The sequence below is a fragment of the Cervus canadensis genome, chromosome 1, assembly GCF_019320065.1.
Source record: "Cervus canadensis isolate Bull #8, Minnesota chromosome 1, ASM1932006v1, whole genome shotgun sequence".
Classification (NCBI taxonomy): Eukaryota; Metazoa; Chordata; class Mammalia; order Artiodactyla; family Cervidae; genus Cervus; species Cervus canadensis.
The window spans coordinates 111,270,016-111,296,525 of NC_057386.1; the positions used below are offsets into that span (position 1 = coordinate 111,270,016).

The window sequence follows — 26,510 nt, forward strand, 5'->3', positions numbered from 1 at the left end:
ACAAGCAAGAAGAATTTAGGCCACAGTGATTCCTAGATGTAAATGCCTAACTGCACAGAGTACTAATAAACACTAAAACTATAAACGCCAACCACAAAGAAAATGTCAGCCATTTGAGTCTTGACAAGGAAAAAATATGATGAAGGAATTGGGTAACTTTTGGATGGCTGAGTAAAACAACTTTCTAAGAATCCCAAAATGAGCTCCCAAACACACTATCTGAATGAAGGGACAGTCCTAAGCTTTTGTAAGATGTCACAGGACACTCCTCTGTGGTAGACCCAAAGCACAAAGAGCCACAACACTGTTCAGTGAGGAAAAAAGAAGGCATCCGTTTGGTTAAAATACCTGAACTTTGGCATTTTTGTGCTGAAAGACAAGTTTACTGAAAAATATTAAGGATGGCAATAGTGCTAGAAGACCCAGTTCACTGAGAATACCCTTTTAATTGAAAAGGGTAAATGCACTCAAAAGTTGAGAGCTTTCCCTCTCTTCAGCAATACACAGTACATTATGCAAATAAACATTTTATTTAACATCTATACTTATACCACTAAGAAGCCGTAAGAGTCACTAAATCCTGTAACAGAAGCCTGCACTGAACTCAAAGTACATCTCATTGTTTGACGTTGCTGTTCAGTCCCTAAGTTAGGTCCAACTCTTTGCGTCCCCCCTACAGCAAGCCAGGCTTTCCTGTCCTACACTATCTCCTGGAGTTCACTCAAATTCATGTTCATGGGGCAGGTGATACTATCTAACCATCTCATGCTCTACCGCCCTCTTCTCCTTTTGCTTTCAATCTTTCCCAGCATCAGGGTCTTTTTCAACGAGTCAGCTCTTTGCCATCAGATGGCGAAAGTACTTCAGCATCAGTCCTTCCAATGAATATTCAGGGTTGACTTCCTTTAGGATGGACTGTTTTGATCTCCTTGCAGTCCAAGAGACTATCAAGAATCTTCTCCACCACCACAATTCGAAAGCATCAACTCTTCAGTGCTCAGCCTTCTTTATGGTCCTGCTCTCACATCCATACGTGACTACTGGAAAAACCATAGCTTTCACTATACAGACCTTTGTTGGAAAAGTGATGTTTCCACTTTTTAGTACGCTACTTAGGTTTGTCATACATTTCCTTCCAAGGACAAGCGTCTTTTAATTTCATGGCTGCAGTCACCATCCACAGTGATTTTAGGACGAAAATAAAATCTGTCACTGTTTCCACTTTTTCCCCTTCTGTTTGCCATGAAATGATGGGACCTGATGCCATGATCTTATTGAGTGTTGAGTTTTAAACCAGCTTTTCCACCCTCATCAAGAGGCTCTTTAGTTCCTCTTTGCTTTCTGCCATTAGAGTAGTATCATCTGCATTTCTGAGACTGTGCAATCTTGACTTCAGCTTGTGATTCACCCACCTTGGCATTTCGCATGATTACTCTGCATACAAGTTGAATGAACAGGGTGACAATATACAGACTTACCATACTCCTGTCCCAATTTTGAACCTATAAGCTGTTCCATGTAGGGTTCTAACTGTTGTTCCTTAACCCATATATATACAGGTTTCTCAGGAGACAGGTTATGGTAGTCTGGTATTCACATCTCTAAGACTTTTCCAGTTTGTTGTGATCCACACAGTCAAAGGCTTTAGCATACTCAATGAAGCAGATGTTTTTTCTAGAATTCCCTTGTTTTCTCTATGTGCTTAGTTGCCCAGGCATGTCCAACTCTTTGCAACTCCACGGACTGTAGCCCACCAGGTTCCTCGGTCCATGGGGATTCCCCAGGCAAGAATACTGGAGTGGGTTGCCATGCCATCTTCCAGGCGATCTTCCCAATCCAGGGCTTGAACCCAGGTCTCCCACACTGCAGGAGGACTCTTTACCGTTTGAGCCAGCAGGGAAGCCCTGCTTTCTCTATGATTCAACAAATGTTGACAATTTGATCTCTGGTCCTCTGCCTTTTCTAAACCCAACTTGTATATCTGGAAGTTCTCGGTTCATGTACTGAAGCCTAGCTTGAAGGACTTTGAGCATAACCTTACTAGCATACAAAATGAGCACAACTGTACTATAGCTTGGACATTCTTTGGCATTGCCCTTCTTTGGGACTGGAATGAAAATTGAGCTTTTCCAGTCCTGTGGCCATTGCTGAGTTTTCCAAATTTGCTGACATACTGAGTACAACACTTTAACTGCATCATCTTTTAGGATTTTAAACAACTCAGCTGGAATTCCATCACCTCCACTAGCTTTGTTCATAGTGATGCTTCCTAAGGCCCACTTAACTTCACATTCCAGGTTGTCTGGCTCTAGGTGATGTGACCACACCATTGTGGTTATCTGGGTGATTAAGAACTTTTTTGTATAGTTCTTTTGTGTATTCTTGCCACATCTTCTTAATCTCTTCTGTTTCTGTTAGGTTCTTACCATTTCTGTCCTTTAGCCTGTGCATCTTTGCATGAAATGTTCCCTTGATATCTCCAGTTTTCTTGAAGAGATCGCTAGTCTTTCCCATTCTGTTGTTTTCCTCTACTTCTTTGTATTGTGCATTTAAGAAGGTCTCGTGTCTCCTTGCTATTCTCTGGAATTCTTCATTCAGTTAGGTAAATCTTTCCCTTTCTCCTTTGCTTTTTGCTTTTCTTCTTTCCTCAGCTATTTGTAAAGCTTCTTCAGACAACCACTTTTCCTCCTTGCATTTCTTTTTCTTTGGGGTGGTTTTGGTCACTGCCTCCTGTACAATGTTATAAACGTCTGTCTATAGATATTCGTCACTTCGACTGCACAATCATAAGGGATTTGATTTAGGAGGTGGTGCTAGGGGTAAAGAACCTGCCTGCCAATGCAGGAGAAGTAAAAGATGCAGATTCAACCCCTGGGTTGGGAAGATGCCCTGAAGAAGGAAATGGCAACCCACTCTAGTAGTCATGCCTGGAGAATCCCCTCGACAGACGAGCCTGGTGGGCTACAGACCACAGGGTCGCTCAGAGTTGGACATGACTGAAGTGACTTAATGCATACCTGAATGGCCTAGTGGTTTTCCCTACTTTTTTCAGTTTAAGACTGAATTTTGCAATAAGGAGCTCATGATTTGAGCCACAGTCAGCTCCAAGTCTTGTTTTTGTTGACTGTACAGAGCTTCTTCATCTTCGGCTACAAAGAATATAATCAATCCAATTTTGGTATTGACCCTCTGGTGATGTCCATGAGTAAAGTCATCTCCCTGTGTTGTTGGAAAAGGGTGTTTGCTATCACCACTGTGCTTTCTTGACAAAACTGTTAGCATTTGACATTAAGGTCTAGGAAATTCTTTCAACTGATGCAGTCGGTAACTGCTAAAAATTGAGGAATAAAAGCCTAGACAGTTTCTGCAGCATTGCAAATCTTAATGATACAGCATTACCAACTGCAAATCATGCAGTGTTACTAAACAATGGACACCTCAGCTGACAACTACATGTATCATTTTAAATCAAGCATAAGAGCTGCTTGCTAATGTAGTGTCCCCAGTGCTTAAATTGAGAAAAAAGCAGAGTACACAACGTTTTCATGCTAAACTCTATATAACACTCCAATGTGAGAAACGGAAGGTTTTTTCCTTCCTTTCTCCACCTGCTCTAGTGGAAGAACAGCTGACGGCACTTACGTTAACAAGAGACTCCTTGAACTTGATGTGAAGTCTGTAATTGGAAAGGGCGATGACGGCGTCCTCAGCACGGCCCACATACTCTGTGCTCTCTCCATGCAGTTCAAGGAAAGGAACCTTCAAGGGGAGGAGAAACCCTTCAGAGCTCTGAGCAGTAACGCAAAGTCCTTAAACACAGGTCAGGTGAACAGACTACACACACTCGCTCCAGACAGCACACAGATGGGCACGGGACCTAAGAGGACGGGTGTACACCCACGAGATTCAAAACACCTAGTTATTCACATTTAAGACTAAAGAAGAAATGACACAGACATGACCACCTCAGTGGGAAAGTCTAACAGAGATGTTTTCCAGCATACATTTCTATCATGTGTGTGGTTTAGGGAAAAAATACATTTCTCTAATATGTATTCCTATATGCAGTGCATTACTTCAATCCACTGGCTCTGCGACATTGTCACTATGATGCTTAATACTTGTTTCACAATCAGAAGTGGCCTGGAATTACCTGAAGATTCTCATCCTCCCGGATCAGCTGCTTCCTGGGAAAGATCTGATTGGCTTGGATGCACTCAAGGCTGTGCCGGGTCTCTTCATCCTAGAAAAAACCCAAATGTTTAAATAATTTCAAAGCTCCTACTCTATGTTTGGTTTTTCTGCCATGTCTAGTACCATAATCACAAAATCCAGGTGCCTCTAAATGGAACACACACCACTACCAAAGAAAGTCAAAGAGGTTAAGAACATTTCTATTAAGTGCTAATAAGTTGCTAGTATATTACTTTTAAGAGAAACTAAGATCTAGTGGCTTTTTTCTCTTAAGTTATAACCTTTATTTTTAAAAGATGCATTCTGAATTATTATTTAAGAATGAAATGATGTGATCGATGTCTGGAATTTGACTCAAAACATTTGGAGGGGGAAGGGTAACAAGGAAGTGAATGGAGCATAAATGAAACAACTGTCCATGAGGGGACTGATACATGGAATTTTAAGTGAGAGTTCACTATATCTCAGTGTCTACTCTGGTTATATGGGAACTTTCCATAACAAAGCTGTTTTCTTTTCAATGTAAACTTAAGAACTGAATCCTCAAACTGAAAACGTGTGTGTAAACCACTACCCCTAGTTTAATCTTTGTATTACATATTTATTTCTATTAAGACAATCTCAAAAGATAATAAATTATAATCTAAATGGCACTTGAACTAATCATAATTTACATAAAAACAGTCTTTTACATTATAAATTTGCATGATATTCAAAGATCAGGGGGAAAACCAATCTATTGGAAAGTCCAGGGGTAAATTATGATGAAATCTATTTACACAGCAAATTTTATAAGGGCAATAGCAATTTTAAACATAAAACCAAAAAAAAAAAAAACATAAAACCTAATAGTATGGTTCTCAAAATGTGATCTGCAGATTCTGAGACCCTTTCAAGGCCTCTATGAGGTCAAAACCACAGTCACAATACTACTAAGACTTTCTTTTAATACTAAGCCTTTTTTCTCTGCATTGACATTTGTACAAACAGCACAGAGAGACTCAGTGAGTAAACCTGCTGGTCCCTTAGTATAATCTAGCAGTGGCACTTTGAATGTACTTGGTAACAAGTAAGAGAAAAACGATCAATTTTATTACATTCTGATCCTTAAGTCTTTTTCTTTTTTTTGTTTTTAAAGAAGAAATAGAGACTTCCCTGGTGGTCCAGTGGTTGAGACTCTAAACTCCCAATGGAGGGAGCATGGTTTCAATCCCTGGTTGGGGAACTAAGCTCCCACATGCTGCATGTCCAATAAAGATATAAAATAAAATATTAAAAAATAAAGAGGAAATACCCATGAAAGCCTTTTGCTGCACACTGAAGTGTTATGGTTGTCTCAATGTAAAGCACCTGTGCAACTGTTTCAGTTACAAGCTGAACTAGCAACTTCTTTTGCAAATGAATGAGCACCATTTGCAACTGAAAAGAACAACTGACTATGGTAATTTGGACTTCAGTAGATCTTTTGACATAAGTTACCAGTGATGAAGTTTTAATGAGAAAATTTCAATTTTGGAAAGTCTATCATCTGCCACAAGGAACTTTACAGCTTTCCAGTACCAAATACTTTTCTGATATGACCAGTGGCAATACTACCAAGTGTGATTTTTAAAAGAAATTTTACTGCAAAATTTGTCTACCTTTGGAAGACCTGCATTCCTAATTTTCTCACTATTCATTATTTTCAAAATGACCCGTTCATGATGTTACAAAATCATGCATGGATAAAAGATCCATTTAAAGTGCAAGACAACTGATGGTTTTAACATAATACAGAAAGTTCACTGACATGACTTCAAATTCCACACTGCAACTAACCTTCAAAGAACTAACACTTGTCAAGTTTTGATGTGTAATAGAAGAATACAGACAACTACCTGGAAAAACTTAAAGTACTCTTTCATTTAACTTCTGAGTAAGGCTGGATTTACTTCATTTATTTCAAAAAATACACTGTAACAAATTGGATGCAGATGTAGATATGAGAACCTAGCTATCATCTATTAAGCCAAGTATTTTTTTAAAAACTGTAAAAATGTAAAACAATGTCACTCTTTTACATTAATTATTGCTGGATAAGAAAAACATTACTTTTCATTAAAAATGTTACGAGAAATTGGTATTGTTACTTTTAAAATGAATTTATGAACATTTTAAGGGTTTCTCAGCTTTGACTTCTAAATCAAATCCCTTATGATTATACAGTGGAAGTAACAAATAGATTCAAGGGATCAGATCTGATAGAGTGCCTGAAGAACTAAGGACGGAGGTTCATGACACTGTACAGAAGACAGTGATCAAGACCATCCCCAAGAAAAAGAAATGCAAAAGGGCAAAATGGTTGTCTAAGGAAGCCTTACAAATAGCTATGAAAAGAAAAGCAGTGAAAGGCAAAGGAGAAAAGGAAAGATATGCCCATCTGAACGCAGAGTTCCAAAGAATAGCAAGGAAAAAGATAAGAAAGCCTGCCTCAGTGATCAACACAAAGAAACAGAGGAAAACAATAGAATGGTAAAGACTAGAGATCTCTTCAGGAAAATTAGAGATACCAAGAGAATTTTTCACACAAAGATGGGCAATTAAGGACAGAAACTGACAATGAAGGACAGAAAAGGTATGGACCTAACAGAAGCAGAAGATACTAAGAAGAGGTGGCAAGAATATACAGAAGAACTATACAAAAAAGATCTTCACGATCCAGATAATCACGATTATGTGATCACAACCGTAGAGCCAGACATTCTGAAATGCAAAGTCAAGTGGCCCTAAGGAAGCATCGCTAGGAACAAAGCTAATGGAGGCGATGGAATTCCAGCTGAGCTATTTCAAATCCTAAAAGATCGATGCTATGAAAGTGCTGCACTCAATATGCCAGCAAATTTGGAAAACTCAGCAGTGGCCACAGGATTGGAAAAGGTCAGTTTTCATTCCAATCCCAAAGAAAGTCAATGCCAAAGAATGCTCAAACTATTGCACAACTGCACTCATCTCACACGTTAATAAAGTAATGCTCAAAATTCTCCAAGTCAGTGAACCGTGAACTTCCAGATATTAGGTTTTAGAAAAGACAGAGGAACCAGAGATCAAATTGCCAACGTCGAAAAAGCAAGTGAGTTCGAGAAAAACATCTACTTCTGCTTTATTGACTATGCCAAAGCCTCTGACTGTGTGGATCACAATAAACTGTGGAAAATTCTTCAAGAGATGGGAATACCAGACCACATTACCTGCCTCCTGAGAAATCTGTATGCATGTCAAGAAGCTACAGTTAGAACTGGACATGGACAACAGACTGGTTCCAAATCAGGAAAGGAGTACATCAAGGCTGTATGCTGTCACCCTGCTTATTTAACTTATATGCAGAGTACATCATGGGAAGTGCTGGGCTGGACGAAGCACAAGCTGAAATCAAGACTGCCGGGAGAAATATCAATTACCTCAGATATGCAGATGACACCACTCTTATGGCAGAAAGTGAAGAAGAACTAAAGAGGCTCTTGATGAAAGTGAAAGAGGAAAAAAAAAAAAAAAAAGAAAGAAAGTGAAAGAGGAGAGTGCAAAAGTTGGCTTAAAGCTCAACATTCAGAAAACGAAGATCATGGCATCCGGTCCCATCACTTCATGGCAAAGAGACGGGGAAACAGTGACAGGTTTTATTTTCTTGGGCTCCAAAATCACTGCAGATGGTGACTGCAGCCATGAAATTAAAAGACACTTACTCCTTGAAAGAAAAGTAATGACCAACCTAGACAGCATATTAAAAAGCAGAGACGTTACTTTGCCAACAAAGGTCCATCTAGTCAAAGCTGTGGTTTTTCCAGTAGTCACATATGGACTGTGACAGTTGGACTATAAACAAAGCTGAGTGCCGAAGAATTGATGGTTTTGGACTGTGGTGCTGGAGAAGACTCCGGAGAGTCCCGTGGACTGCAGGGAGATCCAGCCAGTCCACCCTGAAGGAGACCAGTCCTGAACATTTGCTGCAAGGACTGAGGCTGAAGCTGAAACTCCTACACTTTGGCCACCGGATGCAAAGAACTGACTCATTGGAAAAGACCCTGATGCTGGGAAAGATTGAAGGTAGGAGAAGAAGGGGACAAGAGAGGATGAGATGACTGGATAACATTACTGACTCAACGGACATGAGTTTGAGTAAACTCTGGGAGTTGGTGATGGACAGGGAGGCCTAGCATGCTGCAGTCCATGGGGTTGCAATGAGTTGGACATAACTGAGCGACTGAACTGAACTGATAGTTAACTACAGACAGAAACACCCTACATACACAAAAGCTCTTCGGGGTCCTCAAGAAATCAAGAATGTAAAAAGAGGTCCTCAGACCAAAGACTTTGAGAATTGCTGCTCCTCTATATTCTACTACCAAACACATTCATCCTTCAGTATCTGAGGGGGGACTGGTTCCAGGATACACACCTCTCCCATGGACACTCAAATCCCTATCATAAACAGGTTTATAGTATTTAATGGGCTTTCCTGGTGGCTCAAATGATAAAGAATCTGCCTGCAATGCAGAAGACCCAGGTTCGATCCCTGGGCTGGGAAGATCCTCTGGAGAAGGAAATGGCTACCCACTTCAGTATTCTTGCTTGGAGAATTTCATGGACCCAGGAGCCTGGCCAGCTACAGTCCATGGGGCCACAAAGAGTCAGACACGACTGAGCAACTAACACTTTCACTTTCATATAGTGTTGGGGTCCTTTAATGGCCTGAAACCTGGTGGTCCAGAGTAGATGATGAGAAAGTGAAAGAAGGAAAGAGGCTAATATTCCCAGCATTATGTTAGGGGAAGCACGCTGATTGAAACCGCCCACCCTGGCCAGGCACCATAGTAACCGTTTGCATGAGCTGTTTTACAACAGTAGGTCCTGGTAAGGAATAGGGAACTAATAAGTCTCCACCAACCACAAGAGTTCAGGAAAGGTCAAAAGGAGACACCACCTGTCCGACCACCTCCCAGAATCCTTCTCTCTGGCATCCATCTTGGCTGAACAAGGCGTGCACCACCAGGAAGGACCCTGAGTCAGAATGATTGGCTAAAGACAACCCAGAAACTAATCCCATCACCATAAACCCCGAGACTGCCAGCCATGTGACAGAGCAGTCCTCCTGGTCCCCTTACCCTACTGCTCTCCACCTGGGTGCCCTTTCCCAATAAAATTTCTTGCTTTGCCAGCACATGTGTTTCCTCGGACAATCCATTTCCAAGTGTTAGACAAGAGCCCAGTTTTGAGCCCTGGAAGGGGTCCCCCTTCCTGCAACAGTTAAGCAGCCAGCTTTTGCGTTCCAAGGAATGAGCCAGAAAGAGAGAGAGAGACAGACAGACAGACAGACAGACAGACACGGGGACCCAAGCTCTGATGGAGCAAAGGTGTTTTAATCAACATGGTGTAGGCATATATACTGTCTTACAAGGTAGTTATTCTCAGCAAAGATAAAGATTAAAATTCCAGACTTACAAAACATAAGGTGATCCATATTAAAGATAGAGAATTGTAAACAATCACTTTTACCGTATGGTTCATAAGAAGGAAGAGGGTACTTATCACTGCATTGAAAAACTAACAAAGGAAATGCCTGGATTCCTCAGCCCGGGAGAGGGTATCTGCACATACTCCATGACCATCGCCGATCATGCGTGAAGCCTGTCACTAAGTAAATGCTCCCTGACAACACAGTATCTGCACATACTCCATGACCATCGCAGATCACACGTGAAGCCTGTCACTAAGTAAATGCTCCCTGACAATACAGTATCTGCACATACTCCATGACCATCGCCGATCACGCGTGAAGCCTGTCACTACGTAAATGCTCCCTGACAACACAGTATCTGCACATACTCCACGACCATCGCAGATCACGCGTGAAGCCTGTCACTAAGTAAATGCTGCGTAAGAGAGCTGCTGGTGCACATCACAACCACGTTAGTCACGTCGCGTCCCTGAGGCTGCTACGTATTCACCATCATTGTCAAAAAGCATAGCTGAGAATCATAATTTCAAAAGCAAAAGTATAAAAATCTATTCAGTTATTTATACTATAGCAATAAATAAATTAACAGTTTAATGAAGTTGGTGCGTTTTAGTCAGGTTGATATGATGTGGCTTGGAGCCTCCAAAAATAAAACTACCTAGAGTGAACAAAGAATGGCTCCACTCCTGTACACCAAAATATCTTGTTAGATGTAGAGTTCTGAGTCAGTCAGTTCCATTTTATTCCATTCCACTCATGTCCTCTGAAGTCAATGATGTGGTGAAGGAACAGGGACACACTCATTATTTGAAAGGAACTCATTTTCTCTATAAATGTTAGAATTGGTTAAAAAGGCAAAAAGCTATTTCCATTCTTAAGAGAAAGTTCTTGACTTAAAGAACACCAAGTATTTACACTCAGAACTAAAGAGAAACGATAGGAAAAACCTTGGATTTAGGACTATTTTTCTCAAAAACCAACAGAGGATAGGCAGGAAAAGTGAGAAATACTGGGGGGCGGGGAAGCCTTTTAAAAATTATCACATAAAAGTACACTGTAAACACGCTTACTCAGCATCACATTAACTTTTTAAACTCACCTAAACACATAAGGGGGCTTTCCTGGTTGCTCAGAGGTAAAGCACCCTCTTGCCTATGTAGGAGACACAGGTTCAATCCCTAGGTCGCAAGATCCCCAGGAGTAGGAAATGGCAACCCACTCCAGTATTCTCACCTGGGAAATCCCATGGACAGAGGAGCAGGGCAGGCTTCAGTTGATGGAGTCACAAAGAGTTGGACAAGATTTAGCAACTAAACAACTACAACAGAACACTTTTATTCTCTTAAAGATCATTTCACAGATCATTGTTTAAGTGATTCCCTAACTAGATTTTTACTGACCTATAAATAGTGTAGAATTAAAATAATATAGCACGCTTTAAAAAAAAAAAAAAAAACCTAGAGAAGCTATTTACCAATTCATTTTTGCTGGCATATTCACTTGCATGCTAATTCAGGCCAATGTATATAACCTACATAATTACTGAAAACTGAAACTGGAACGAACGACTTTTCAACAAATGAGAATTTGGCCAGCAAGAACATAAAGAATTTTTTACAGTCAAATAAAAGATAAGCTCTTTTTATAAGACTGTCCCAGTACACATTACATGTACGGCTTCTGAAATGATTCTCCCCCTTGTATATAAAAATGGCTTTAATTCCCAAGGATTAAAATAGTTCAACTCTCAGGATTAGGATTAGTCTATCAAGAAAGTTGAGTGCTGAAGAATTGATGCTTTTACACTGTGGTGTTGGAGAAGACTCTTGAGAGTCCCTTGGACAGCAAGGAGATCCAACCAGTCCATCCTAAAGGAAATCAGTCCTGAATATTCATTGGAAGGTCTGATGCCGAAGCTGAAACTCCAATACTTTGGCCACCTGATGCGAAGAACTGACTCATCTGAAAAGACCCTGATGCCGGGAAAGATTGAAGGCAGGAGGAGAAGGGGACGACAGAAGATGAGATGGTTGGAGGTCATCACCGACTCAATGGACAGGAGTTTGAGTAAACTCTGGGAGTTGGTGATGGACAGGGAGGCCTGGCGTGCTGCAGTCCATGGGGTCACAAAGAGTCGGACACAACTAAGTGAATGAACTGAACTGAGGATAGACTATTTACTGACTTTGCAAGAAGAATGGTAAAAATATTACTTAGCTAAACATAAGCTGAATCAACTGCCTAATTTATTATGGTTACTGAGTTTCATAGGGAAAAGGGAGGCCAAATTTGAGATGGCTGATGGAGAAGAGCTGGAAGGAGACAAAGGCAAGGAAGAGAAAAAGTCTGACAAGTGTTAGCCTGTTAAGAGCCTTGAAAACAAATTTCTCCTGGCTGGCTACAAGCAGTAGTTTACTAGGACAAGAGAAAGAGAATATAATCCACATGGTCAATTTCCTGATATCACTGAGGAACACCGGGAATGGTCAGATCTCATACTTTTTAATCCCCACCAGCTCCATGTGGGGTCACTATAAAATCTTGAAAACAGATCAGTCACCACAATTCCAGGCTAACTTCTGCTGCCTGGTAAACTATGCAGGTAACAGAAGTCAGTCTATAAGTCAGGGGGAAGTCAACATTAAACGTAAGTATTTAAAGAACATAGGGAGTAGAGGCTAACCAGTGGAAGTGTCTATAAACTAAATTTATATATAAATGCTGCATGATTTTTTTTAAAAAATTACTCGTTAGAGTCACATATGTGTAGAAATATTTAAATGACAAATGTAAAAGTTAACAGTGATTATCAGTCTTATTGTCAATTTTAGTTACCATTCTTAAGACTGGCATTAAAAGTCATCAAAAATAAAAATTTCTGTTGATATAATGTTTGTGATTTCTTTCAACAAAATCCAAAGAGGTGGGGGTGGGGAGTCAGAAGAAACAAGTGTGGTCATGAACTGATTACTGCATCTGGCTGATGCCTATGTGGGGCTTATGAGAGTTCATCACACTATTTTCAATTTGCATAGGCTTGAGATCTTCCATTATGAAACATAAAAACATTTTCCTAATGCTTAACCTCCCCAAAAGATCTCAACCTCATTCAAGAATTTTTTAAAAGTATGAAAGGATGATATTCAAGAAAAACCAGTGCTTCAGAATTCTCTACACAGAAAAATAAGGATTAAGAACATGTAATCAAAATGCTAAAACAGAAAATATTAATTAATACTACTTAAACCAATGGTTCAACAATTTGCAAAGTGTTAGGTAGCTAGTAAAAAACCATTAGGAGTCCAACGAGTCAACAAGGAAAAATGTTTAATTCATTTAGTGAAATAAGCAAAACAGAAATTTAATTATGTTTTAATTCCAACTACACGAACTATAATATACATAGGCACATAAACTAGTTAGAAAGGAATACAACTATGGGCTTTGGTGGAAGAATTATAAATGAGTACTTCTAAAAACTTATTATAAAGCTGCTTAATAAAAGATTTTTTTTTAAGACACATGGTCACACTGGCTCCCTGAACACTGTGTGCAAACACGCACGCACACGCACACACACCCATCTCCAGAGCACACCGGGAAGCCTGTCTGCAGGCACCAGAGCCGCCGGCAGCACCGAGCAAGGGCCACGCCGCTGTGGCTGTGCGGGATGAGGGAAGGACATTTCAGTACACAACAGAGCTGCTTTCATAAGCCCATCACTTGCGATTCACTAGCACCGGCATACATATCACATAAATAATAGGCAAACACTTTTTCAATTCATTAAAAACTCATGAAAACCAATAAAATAATACAGTATAAAGAAGAGCTCGTCAGTACTTGGGTATAGGATACATCAGAAAACCTTTGTGCCCATAAACTAAGAAAAAAACTGGCAAAGATTAAAGATGACAGCAGTTACCTTTCTCATTTTAATGACACTTCTATACAACTAGTGTTTTTGGTTTTAGTTTGTTTTTAATTTTGAATGGCATTTCCCATGTTCCTAATGATGCTTGAAATTAACATGGCCTTTTCAATTCCTTCTTTGTGCGCCAGCATGAAACAGTTTGGATCTAGCAAATATCACCAAGGTAGAAGCAGGACAATACTACAGAGGACCGTTTCTTTCTTAAGCCTTGAAGCACTGTTTACATATTTTCAGGACTGACAGAAATGGGGCTGGCTCACTGCTCCCGCTTCTCTGCCTAAAGTGGGTCCTAAACGGCCCACGAGTCACTGAAAGACACTCATTTAAGTCACAGGTGCAGGCAGGGGTTGTGCAGAGCTACCTCATCTTCTCTGGGATAAAAACAATGCTAAACAGGAAAAACAGGGAAGACAGGGGGCTGCTTTCATCCAGAAAGGTAAATTCATAAAGAATATGGTCTACAACGCAACACATACACACAGAGAAAAGCTTCTTACTGTATCTTCCTTCCCAGAAAAGAAATAAGAAACCTGAAGTCCAAGGAACATTTGGTCTTGAATCTATTTACACTACCTGACTAAAAAGAGAGAATATCTAACTCACACGATTAAAGTGAATAGAAGCAAAACTGCTCTAAGACACCAGAATACTCAAATTATTACTAGTGATACTAAATAAAAAATAAAAGAAAACAGACAAGAGAGTTCTGAGGACGGGTAACTATAAACTTACTAGTATTCACTTAACTGTCAAGACAGAGTTCAAGTCCCATTGTCTTGTTATTTCTTTGTACTTACCATGACAGGAGGCCCAGATTAGGAGGAGAGATCTCCGTCCCTTCTTCAGTATCTTGGCAAGCCTTTTCTTTCCTTTATGCCTGGAACTTGGCAGGGGGGAAAGGACAAAATTGGTAATTTTCCCATGTGCGTGCTAAGTTGCTTCACTCATGTCTGACTCTGTGCAATCCTACGGACTGTAGCCCACCAGGCTCCTCTGCCCATGGGATTCTCCAGGCAAGAATACTGGAGGGGGTTGCCATGCCTTCCTCCAGGGGATGGTCCCAACCCAGAGATCGAGCCAGCATCTTGTGCATCTCCTCCATTGGTGGGGGGTTCTTTGCCACTAGCGCTACCTGGGAAGCGCGACTTCCCATTTGGCCATACCCTAATTAAAGGAACTGCATATACAAGGACCTAAAGACTTGACCAGAGTCAGCCAAGAAAAAGCTGAGAATCACCCAGCCAATCCACTAGTCAAATCTAAACTCCTTTAAAGGATTGTGAAAATCATCCTGACTGTAACCTATTTGAGCAAAAAAAGTTGCAAAGGCTCATGCTCCTAAAGTTGACAGTAATATGAAAACTATTATAAACCTTAGATGAAAATAATAAAGCAATAATTAAAACCAACCTGCAAATGCAAATACAGTATAACAACAATATAATTCTTACAGTATTATATAGCATGTTTTTGTAAATTCTGTAAATTCAAAATGGATCTCCCCATCGGTGGGAAGCAAACTGATTTAGTAAACAAAACATGAAAGAAAAAAGCATTTTACCCCAATATCCTATGCTCAGTGAAAATCCAAACTGTGCTAATACCTTTACCTGGTTTTCAGGAACAACTATAATAGTGGGGGAGGAATACCTAACAAGAAACTCAGGCTAGTAAGAACACTATCACTTTAATAAGTAGCTTTCTAAAAAAATACATATATATAAAATAGATACATTACATGCAAAGCCAGCATTTCTAGTTCACTAAACTTCTACAAATACAGCATATTTTTGGAGGTCTGGGATTCAATATCCAAAGCAAATGCTTTATCATCAATGAAAGTGAGGGAACAGAGGCCATCAAAGAAGTAGCAGGGCCCAGAGCCTTGTGCAGTTGTGATCGGAAGTATGGTATGAGGTGAGGTAAAGGATGGCTCTGGCTGCAGGGTGGGAACAGACTAGACTGAAACTGCTCTCATCTCACACGCTAGTACAGTAATGCCCAAAATTCTCCAAGCCAGGCTTCAGCAATATGTGAACCATGAACTTCCAGATGTTCAAGCTGGTTTTAGAAAAGGCAGAGGAACCGGAGATCAAATTGCCAATGTCCGCTGGATCATCAAAAAAGCAAGAGAGTTCCAGAAAAACATCTATTTCTGCTTTATTGACTACACCAAAGCCTTCGACTGTGTGGACCACAATAAACTGTGGAAAATTCTGAAAGAGATGGGAATACCAGACCACCTGACCTGCCTCTTGAGAAACCTGTATGCAGGTCAGGAAGCAACAGTTAGAACTGGACATGGAACAACAGGCTGGTTCCAAATAGGAAAAGGAGTACGTCAAGGCTGTATATTGTCACCCTGCTTATTTAACTTATATGCAGAGTGCATCATGAGAAACGCTCAGCTGGAGGAAGCACAAGCTGGAATCAAGATTGCCGGGAGAAATATCAATTACCTCAGATATGCAGATGACACCACCCTTATGGCAGAAAGTGAAGAACTACAAAAGAGCCTCTAGATGAAAGTGAAAGAGGAGAGTGAAAAAGTTGGCTTAAAGCTCAACATTCAGAAAACTAATATCATGGCATCCGGTACCATCACTTCATGGGAAATAGATGGGCAAACAGGGGAAATAGTGTTAGACTTTATTTTGGGGGGCTCCAAAATCACTGCAGATGGTGACTGCAGCCATGAAATTTAAAAGACGCTTACTCCTTAGAAGGAAAGTTATGACCAACCTAGACAGCATATTAAAAAGCAGAGACATTACTTTGTCAACAAAGGTCCATCTCGTCAAGGCTATGGTTTTTCCAGTAGTCATGTATGGATGTGAGAGTTGGACTATAAAGAAAGCTGAGCACCGAAGAATTGATGCCTTTGAACTGTGGTGTTGGAGAAGACTCTTGAGAGTCCATTGGACTGCAGAGAGATCCAACCAGTCCATCCTAAAGGAGATCAGTCCTGAGTGTTCATCGGAAGGACTGATGTCGAAGCTGAAATTCCAATACTTTGGCCACCTGATGTGAAGAGCTGACTTACTGGAAAAGACCCTGATACTGGGAAAGACTGAGGGCAGGAGGAGAAGGGGACAACAGAGGATGAGATGGTTGGATGGCATCCCCGACTCAATGGACATGAGTTTGGGCAAACTCCAGGAGTTGGTGATGGACAGGGAGGCCTGGCGTGCTGGGGTTCATGGGGTAGCAAAGAGTCAGACATGAACTGAACTGAATTGAAGTCTAGTAACAAAGCCTTGATTTTCACACAGATTTAACAATTTAAGAAAACTCAAAGTAAGAATCAAGTTTCAATTTAAAAGAACATCATGTTTAAAACTATTTTAAACAAAAGATTAAGGCTACAACTCACTTAATCTCAACTTTAATACCAGTTTCTAGGCACAGCGTATTACACTACAGCACAATCACACATGGGGAAATGATCCGACTTGAGTCCTGATGGTGGGGGGAGACCACCAAATTTTAAGATTTAACATGTAAGTAAACATACAAGAGTTCACCTAAATGTCCACTAACAGGGCCCCAAAATTAATCTGTCAATTGTCTTTTGCAGCCTCAAAACAGCAGAGTGTAGTAAGGGGTGAAGGGTAGGGGGAACAAACTTACCAAATGAAGTTTGTCTGAAGAACTTTTTCTATTTGAAGGTTTCACAAGAAAACCTGCAGAAGAAAAACCAGTAGTTGAACAATGACAAATACCCTGAGGATCAGGTTAAGCCACTTAGGCCTTCCCACAAGGCTTCTCTCTGCAAGTTGTTATGCCATGACAATACCTTATTTTTTGAACTGCTACAATGTGAACTACTTGGTCCACCACGTTTTAGAATGTTTAATTGTGCAAACCGGGCCAATTCAGGCCTTAGCACGCCTTTAGAAACTGCAGAACCATACAGACAGAAGTTTCCAAGAACCTACAAATACTCCTCTTTAAGAGTTTTGCTCTGTCAATCTAACATCATTTCTGATGGCTTCTCAGGTAAACCTCTGCCACTAAAGGAACAAGTACTTTCAAAAGTTAAGAAAATCACAGGAGATCTCGACACGGACTTGGGAGTTGAAGGTAATTGGTACACATTATTGGCTTCTACCAAAGGATCTTTTGTGTGTAAGAAAAAAAGATCAGAAGAGGAAAGTGTAGTCTAAACACAAAGAACTCCTGTCACAAAGAGGCAACAATCTGACCCTTACAGAGATAAAAGACCTCGTCAATCTACTATTTAATCATTAAGTCATGTCCAACTCTAGCTACCCTATGGACTGTAGCCCCCCAGGCTCCTCTGTCCATGGAGGCCCCCAGGCCAACAATACTGGAGTGGGTGGCCATTTCCTCCTCCAGGGGAATCTTCCAATCTAGGAATCAAACCCAGGTCTTCCGCATTGCAGGTGGATTTCCTTTGTAAAGACTTCTCTCAGTATTTGCAGACAACTTATCCTTTCGAGCTGTTTATGTGACATAAAGTCACATATATGAACAAGACTGCACAAAATATCAAAGTCTTAAAATCAAGGAGTCAGTCAACATTTTGCATTATTCCCATAACCTCTGAAAACACTTTTTATACAAGAACCATATAAGAGGAGGCTAAATATGTAATTATAAAATGTTCTAACCATTTTACAAGAAGTTATTTTTGTCTCCCAGTAACTTTTAAATTTTATAACTCAGGCTGGGCCACATTAACAACATGCTCTACAGGAAAAAAGGCTATTCATAATTTGCAACTTGAGATACAAATCGTATTAGTATCAATATTGGTTCTGTTGTTTAATGAGGTACAACACAGTAGAGCAGGAAAGTTTAAAGGTTTTAAATCTGCAGGAACTTTTCTTGCTAAAAGATAATTTTTGCTTAGTATTTGAAGATTGAAATACAAATTACAATTATTTTCATTCATTTTTCCTTTATACTACAGTAAGGTTATTATTTTTTAAAATTATGTCTGTAGGTACACTGTATCACATCTATGAACTTTATTTAGGATAATAAAACAGTTGTCAAAAAGAACAGATGCTGGGTCTATTTGTCCTTAGCTGTTAAAAAACAACCAGGTAAGACAATGTATCAGTATAGGATGGCACATTCCACCTAAGAACTAAATGCAAGCAACAGTGAGACATTTCACTGTAAACCTTGTAGTACTCTGATACTTCTTGGTAACTCCAATGACATGCAAGTGCTCCGAGTTCAGAGAAAGAGACAACCAGGGAGTCATCACAGGAGGTGGAGAATGACTCAGTCTTACAGATTAGGTGGAATTTAAATAAAAAGAAAGAGGGGGAGGTAAGCCAAGTGAGGCTGGATACTAATACCGCAGTGGGAAGAAAACACATTTTTGAGCAACAGAGAGTAGGTTAGAATACCAATCATCTTCAGGGAAATGAGACTAAAAAGACAGCACACACTGTGGGCCTTGAATGCCAGGCTAAGGAGTCTAGATTTCACTCGATGGCATAAAACCAAAAGCTTCAAGAGCAGGAGATTAATAACACCAAAGTGGTCGTATGAGAAAGCAGCAAGGAGGATGGTTTGGAGGGAAAAGTCACTTACAATGTTTCCAGACTAGTAGTTCAGATATGAACTGCTAAGGGCCCAATATCTCAATGATAGTAAAAACGCAGAGGCACCAACAAAGTGAGTGGAAAACTTTAATTGCTTAAGCTCGGTAATTAAGTAGGAACGATAAAAGGAGGCAGAGCAAGTTGGCAGAGATAACTGCAAAATTCTAAGCCCTGTGGTGAGTAGGAAAAGTATGGTTTTGTTAAGAACTGAAGGGCAGCTTCCAAGGAAGCAACACCAGATAGGATATATTGGCTTTAAAGGTGGCCTCACAAGTAAATGTATGTCCAGCCAGTAATTAGGGGTAAAATGGGATTAGATTCAGGAGACAGGTCAAATCTAGGGGTAAGAATGAATTGATGGTGTTCCATTTATTTCAAAGAAATTACTATCTACTCCAAGAATCATCTGACATAGTTTCAGAAACTACTTGGTAATTTATTCTGTCAAAGATAGGAGAAGTCCATTAATACAAAACTGTGTAAAGCTTCCAGAGGTGTAAAGCTCCAAGACATGGACCAAGCAACAGGACGACTCAACAAAAGGCTCAGGCAGGCCTGCTTCAAGGCCAGCGATGACCCCTCATACCACAACCAACACCCCCTTAGTTGGAAACAAGTACGCCACTGTGAAACACTGCCAACCAAACTTTAAACACTGCCCATGGTTCTTCAGACTATCTGCCAGATAAAGGCCGTGTAGAGTAAGAAAGAAGGAAGCTCTCTGGTGCCACAAGCTGCTGTCTCATGAACCCAGACAGTATCCCATGATACCAGTCATGCATTTGAAGAGGTAGAATGTAAAGTGGTTATGTTAAATCTAAGCAATAACCTAAAGCGTCTAAGAACATGGATTCTTAAGCACATTCAGCACTGATGAACAGCACTGATGAACAACCTGGGCAGCAATGTGGAGCAAGAGTTAATGATGGTCACTTTTACGTTCCATCTGGGGAGTAGTAAGGGGGGGAAAAAAACCTTTCGAAGTTACTTGATGGGCTATGGTTTTTCCAGTGGTCATGAATGGATATGAGAGTTGGACTATAAAGAAAGCTGAGCACTAAAGAATTGATGCTTTTGAACTGTAGTGTTGGAGAAGACTCTTAGAGCCCCTTGGACTGCAAGGAGATCCAACCAGTCCATCCTAAAGGAAATCAGTAATGAATATTCACTGGAAGGACTGATGCTGAAGCTGAAACTCCAATACTTTGGCCACCTGATGCGAAGAGTTGACTCACTGGAAAAGACCCTGATGCTGGGAAAAATTGAGGGTGGGAGGAGAAGGGGATGACAGAGGATGAGATGGCTGGACGGCATCACCGACTCGATGGACATGAGTTTGGGTGGACTCCAGGAGTTGGTGATGAACAGGGAGGCCTGGCGTGCTGTGGTTCATGGGGTCACAAACAGTCGGACACAACTGAGCGACTGAACTGAACTGAACTAAGAGGGTAAATTGTTTACAATCATGTAATATACTATGGATAGAATTTTATCTACTTTAAGAGGAAACTAAACAAAAAACAGACATACTTGATTATTAAGCGCTAAAATACAAGATATTACTGTACACAAGGTCCTTCAGGAAGATAATGAGAAAATGATTAAGAGAAAGGGCATGGAGGTCACGAGAAGGCTATTAAGGAATGGACACCTACATGGAACAGTCTGTCATCATCTTAGGCCACTACTATATCAGCTTCAACAAGGGCAAAGAGGCACACCAATCTGGACCATTTCTATAATAAAACAAGGGAATCTAAACTACAAAAACCAATTAGATTAAACCAAATACACGAGGAAAACTTAAGAGACTCAAGTCAGTACTCCTGTAATATGGGTGGAGGGGTGGGACTCAGGGGAAGAAAGGGTAGTTAAAGCAGCACTTTTTGGGCTCCGGTATGTTTTAAACTTCAAAAGAAAAAAAGAAGCATTTTTCCCCCCACTTTCAAATGCAAGAATAATTGAGAGTTCAAAACTTTAAGAAGACAACACTGAGTAATTTTAAAAGAATCTTTTATTTTCACTATATGTGAAAGAAATGGCTTTTCTTGCACATGTATTGCATAGTAACAAACACTGACAGTAAAACTTGAGTGTGGAGGCAAAATAAAGTAATTAAATGAGTCATTTTTAAGAAGTGACTTACAACTGCGACCACTTTGGGCGAGCTTTTCAGTTTCTCAGTGTTTTCCCCATTTATGCCTAGTAACTTTTTGGATATCTGATAGATGACATGACCTTCCCAAACTAGGATTCCATGGCATGTTGGGGAGATTATTCCACGGTGGGGAGATGATTTAATCACTCATAAATCCCAAAACTTATCAGCTGAGTAAAACTACTGTGGTTTGGTCTTACTCCCCATACAACATCCCAAACCTCAAGTTTTCTAAAACGTTTGCTGCTGAAGTCAACTATAAACTAAAATAGAAACCAAGAAGCAGTTCAAAAGGCATGGCTGAATGCTCTCAGTTGGGACTTCCCCCCTACTTATAAGGAAAAAAAGTAAAACATACAAACAGAAAAAAAACTAAATGTAAAACTGAGTCCGTGTCCTGGCACAGTGACACTTCCAAACGAGATTAATTTACTTTAAAAAAAAAATTAAAAGATGCTGTATGTCTTTTCCACCTCTTTCAAAAACATTAAAGTCTGTATGTTTACAGGGATCCAGACACAAATTCATGATCAGAGTATGCATTCCTCTGCCAGCTGTAGGATATAGATAAGCAGTTAAAATATTATCATTTCCTAAGCAAAAAAACAACCATCTTCTTGAAAAACAAAAATCCAGTAAATTGTCCAGAAATTGACAGATGAACTCCATATTATAATCTCAATTCTGCATCAAAGAGCAATAATTCTCTTGAACCAGCAATATTTATGGCAATGTTCACTCTAACAAGTTCTGTTTCAGTAGATAATAACCAAATATCAATCTTGTATAATTCTGTGGATACATTAGTAGTACAAGAGTGTGGTTCATTCTATCAGGTTTGTTTGTTTGTTTTTAATGTGGAAAAGTTCTGAATACACTCCTCAAAGGAGGTGCTGCAACAGACAGAATTTCAGTTACTGATCAATACTTAAGATCATATGTCTTCATTTAAGTGACTCAAACATTGACAGCTGCTTTTTCCAAATGGAACCCCAAAATGTGAGGTGTCAAAAGCAAAGAAATTTGTGCTCTAGTGTTTTTAGATATTAAGATCTGACTGCATTTCAGATGTACCTTTTTGCTTTTCTCATCTCAAGAAGGTAAAAGGAAGCCCTGACCACCTTCTCAGAAAGATCAACTGTGATCAAACCAACTTTAGCAAATTTGATTTGTACCTTTTAAAATCACTTATTTCTTACAAGTGTTTCCCTTTTAAACTTACTCCTTACACAAAAGATAGGAAGAGGGGAAGCATAAATCATACATGATGTCTCTTTTAAATTCATACATGATGTCTTGGTGAAGACATTTTCTTTTTTTCCTCTTTTTTATTTTTTAAATTATGCAAGTATGATAACACATTTACTGGAAACTTGGAAAATACAGAACAAAGTTACATATAGTTCACTATTACAATTATTTTTTAAGTAGAAGATTTTTAGTTTGAGTTTCAATATCAAACTCTCAAAAATTAACAGAATGAATATACAGAAAAGTAGAAGGATACAGTAGACCTGAAAAGCTCAGTGAAGACATTTTCTGGTGATGACCAGAAAAAATTAAAACTGAAGATATAATACAATCTACTAAAAAGGGTAAAAATAACTTCAAGAGTTTTTTTAATGTTTTGACTTGCTCTATAATCACTTCTATAAAGAAAACACCCACTTCATACTACTAACTCAGATATATTAAATTATTAATAGGATTATAAATTTCTGTGAGTAATGTGTAATGTTATCTTCTGACTCTATATCCTCCACCAGAAGTCGCAAGGCGGGTATTATTTTACTATTGAAATTAAGAATTTTAAATTTAGCTTTGTGAGGCAACATTTAGGTTCACCATGGTAAATGGAGAGATGTTCCCTAACAGCTACGAAAGAAAAAAACTATCAGAAAACAAATACTTAAGTCTTGGTTACTGACAGAGAAAATCCAGGCATTCAAATCACTAGAAATTAATTAAAAGCCAAGCAAGATCACTTTATCTAAGTGCCAGGGGTAGTTTGTAACTGCTATGGAAAGATCAGAAAGACCAGCTCCGGTGCTCAAAAAATGTTTCTTGACTTTTGTTTCTTTGACTAGTTCCAAGGCCTACCTTTGGGAAATTAGTAAGAGAAGGTGAATTCCTGCATACTCATGTATGTGCTGCACCTTGCTCAGTTAACTTTTCAGGAAAAGGAAAGAAGTAATTCTGTTTCCCCCAGCCCCCCTTTCTCCCTACACTGTCCCAAACTGAAGTTTTCATGGGCAATCATAGAACAAATATTCTATTTTTTTTTTAAAGATTCCTCCTCAGGAAATTCATACCTCATGGAAACTTAAAATTTCCTAATTATAACCTTATAATGACTTCTGCCCCTCTTAAAACATCATATGATTATCTCAACAGAGCCTGCAGACTCTGACCATGCCTCCTACAAGTCAGAATAAAATTATAACTGCATTTTCCTGAACAAAACACCGAAATGACCAACCCCTACCTATGAAGATGAGCAGTTTTACAATAGGTTCTCAAAAGGTTTTTTAATAAGGCTTAAATTATGAGCTCCAATTTCTTATGTACTCCAACAGAAAAAGACCACTAATCATGAGATAGGTAGCAAAGAACAAAAACTTACTTTTGTTAAAGCCAAGTAAAATATTATGCAAAATTCAACTACCAATGTCATTTTGAAATCTGCAAATTCACACTGTTTATTCCAATATGCTTTGCTTCTGGGCCCTGCCCTAAAAGGGCAAGAACACTCTCCAAACCCCACCCTTTTTATACCAACCCTCTGCCCTCACGCTGGATAACAGGTTTCTTTTCTAGGAAGACAGCAACTTAGTTTGAAGGTCAACTTACCATAGGAAGTCAAGAGTTCCCCCATGTATAAATGACATGATTTTCCTATCAGGCCTAGGTACTTGGGATTCTAGAAAAATTTGGAATTAAACTACACTCAAAAAATAGCTATCAGCATTCCAAACCTAGCTAATCTGTATATTGCTTATTAGTTTATCAATAATATATAGGAATATTAATGGTCCTCTCTCCATCTACAAACAGATTGTTCAGAAAAGTTCTGGTTCCCTCTTCTTAGCTTCATGCAGAGTAATAGGCAACAAAATGGATAAGGACCAGAAAGCTGAATGAAAATGCAAATCCATCCTTTAAGCATATATTCATAATCACTGTAACTTGTATTGTGACTTTTTTTTTTGTATTGTGACTTTTTAAAGATAATTGTATATACTGTGTTGCATCAAATCCCTTTGTGTATACATTGTTATTTTGTACTGGTATAATTTTAATTCAATAAAGAAACATGTCAACAATTAAAAAAAAAAAATAAAGAGAAGGAACAGATTTTAATTTTAACTGCTGTCATTTCAATTATAAACTGTCCAACTCCAGATAGCCGACAGGCACATTCAGAGAAGAGACACAAAATTCCAAGAGTAGAGGCTATATGTGCAACAAAAAGAACCCACTCTTACCCTGGTCTAGTTAAAATATGTGTGCTGTGCTTAGTCGCTCAGTTGCGTCCAACTCTTTGCGACCCCGTGGACTGGAGCTCACCAGGCTCCTCTGTCCATGAGGATTCTCCAGGCAAGAACACTGGAGTGGGTTGTCATGCCCTCCTCCAGGGCATCTTCCCAACCCAGGGACTGAACTCAAGTCTCCCGTATTGCAGGTGGATTCTTTATCATCTGAGCTACAAGGGATATTCTGGCAATTAGGCAAGGGGCTACTCATATTTTTGAAAACCAAGCCAGTGAAGATCCAAATAACCTCTCATAACCAACCACACACAACAATGTGGGCTCTATTTAAAATGGTGAGCTCAAATACCCACTCTTTTGAAGCAGTACTCCTCAATTATTAAATAGCTGAAAGACCAGAACACCATCTTCTTAAGAATCCTTTTAAGACCAATACAATTCAACAGATGCCCAGAAAACGACCCACCCTTTTAAACTAGTAACATTTATTTCATGTAACCAGAGGGAAACATGTAACTGCCACTGAAACATATATAGGGAGAAAAAACTTTCAGCTAAAGTAAAAAAGTAGAATTCATGAAAATGCTTTACTTAAAGGAGACCAAAAGTCCTAAGCTAATAAAAAATAAAATCGTCTTATTAAGTAAAGAGGATTCTCCTTAAATAACTGCACTTAACCACTCTAAAAACCTTAGACAAGTCAAAGGTTCAAACTGAAGACACAAATCAAACCATGAATTTTAAGAATTCTTAAGCTATCATTTCACTTAACCCATTAATCAGAAAAGGAGATGGGGACTTTTTAAAACAGCACATATACTTATATTCATGCAAAACACATTAAAATATAGGTATTAGTAAAATAGTCATCTAAAATAAAATTAAAAACTGCTCAAACATACAGCCTAATATCAACCTATTCTAAACACACTGGGGAGTCTAAGGGTATTGCTTATACATCAAAAAACTTAAGAACTAGGACTTCCCCGGTGGTCCAGTGGTTAAGACTCTGAGCTTTCACTCCAAGGGACATGGGATTCATCCCTGGTTGGAAACTAAGTTCCTGCATGCTGCATGGTGTGGGCAAAAAAAAAAAAATCCACACAGACAAGTACCTGGAATTCTCAAGTTTCCAATAAGCATGTGAACATAGCTACTAAGAATAATAATACCACACCTTCAAGGTCAATCTGAGCCACTCATGTTTCTTGCATTTTCCAACATGAAACTAAAGGAAATAAAGTTCAACGAAACTAAAGTCTAAAAAAGATCTAAGAAATAATGCATTACCCAAGCTCTCTGGTAAATATCAGGCCTATGAATGAATGGACAACATATCCTGTACTACTTTCATTTTTAGCCAGGACACACATACGCTAAAATGCAAAGAAATATAAAGACCTTGGGAAGAGTTTACACTTTTCTATTGATTTACTCTTCAACATCTAACCTAACCAGAGATCAAATGGCCAACATTCACTGGATCATAGAAAAAACAAGGGAATTCCATACACAAAAAAACCTACTTCTGCTTCATTGACTACACTAAAGTTTTTGACTGTGTACAAACCGTGGAAAATTCTTAAAAAGATGGGAATTCCAGACCACCTTAGCTGTCTCCTGAGAAACCTGTATGCAGGTCAAGAAGAAATCAGAACTA

The 26,510-nt window shown here is 39.3% G+C and overlaps 1 protein-coding gene across 10 annotated transcripts in view; it reads right to left on the bottom strand.

Moving 5' to 3' along the window:
- MTMR3 (myotubularin related protein 3) overlaps nucleotides 1–26,510 on the bottom strand; it is a 125,586-nt gene that overhangs the window by 45,460 nt on the left and 53,616 nt on the right. For 5 of the 10 annotated variants that reach the window (XM_043436868.1, XM_043436811.1, XM_043436881.1 and 2 more), the window contains exons 2-5: nucleotides 17,250–17,302; nucleotides 14,417–14,502; nucleotides 4,154–4,243; nucleotides 3,643–3,759 (exon numbers count right to left, since the gene is read on the bottom strand). In XM_043436868.1, coding sequence (XP_043292803.1) covers nucleotides 3,643–3,759; nucleotides 4,154–4,243; nucleotides 14,417–14,419 — 210 coding nt within the window. In that variant the 5' untranslated portion in view covers nucleotides 14,420–14,502; nucleotides 17,250–17,302. The remainder of the gene's footprint in view (nucleotides 1–3,642; nucleotides 3,760–4,153; nucleotides 4,244–14,416; nucleotides 14,503–17,249; nucleotides 17,303–26,510) is intronic. The other 5 variants (XM_043436873.1, XM_043436858.1, XM_043436839.1 and 2 more) reach the window with 2 other exon arrangements.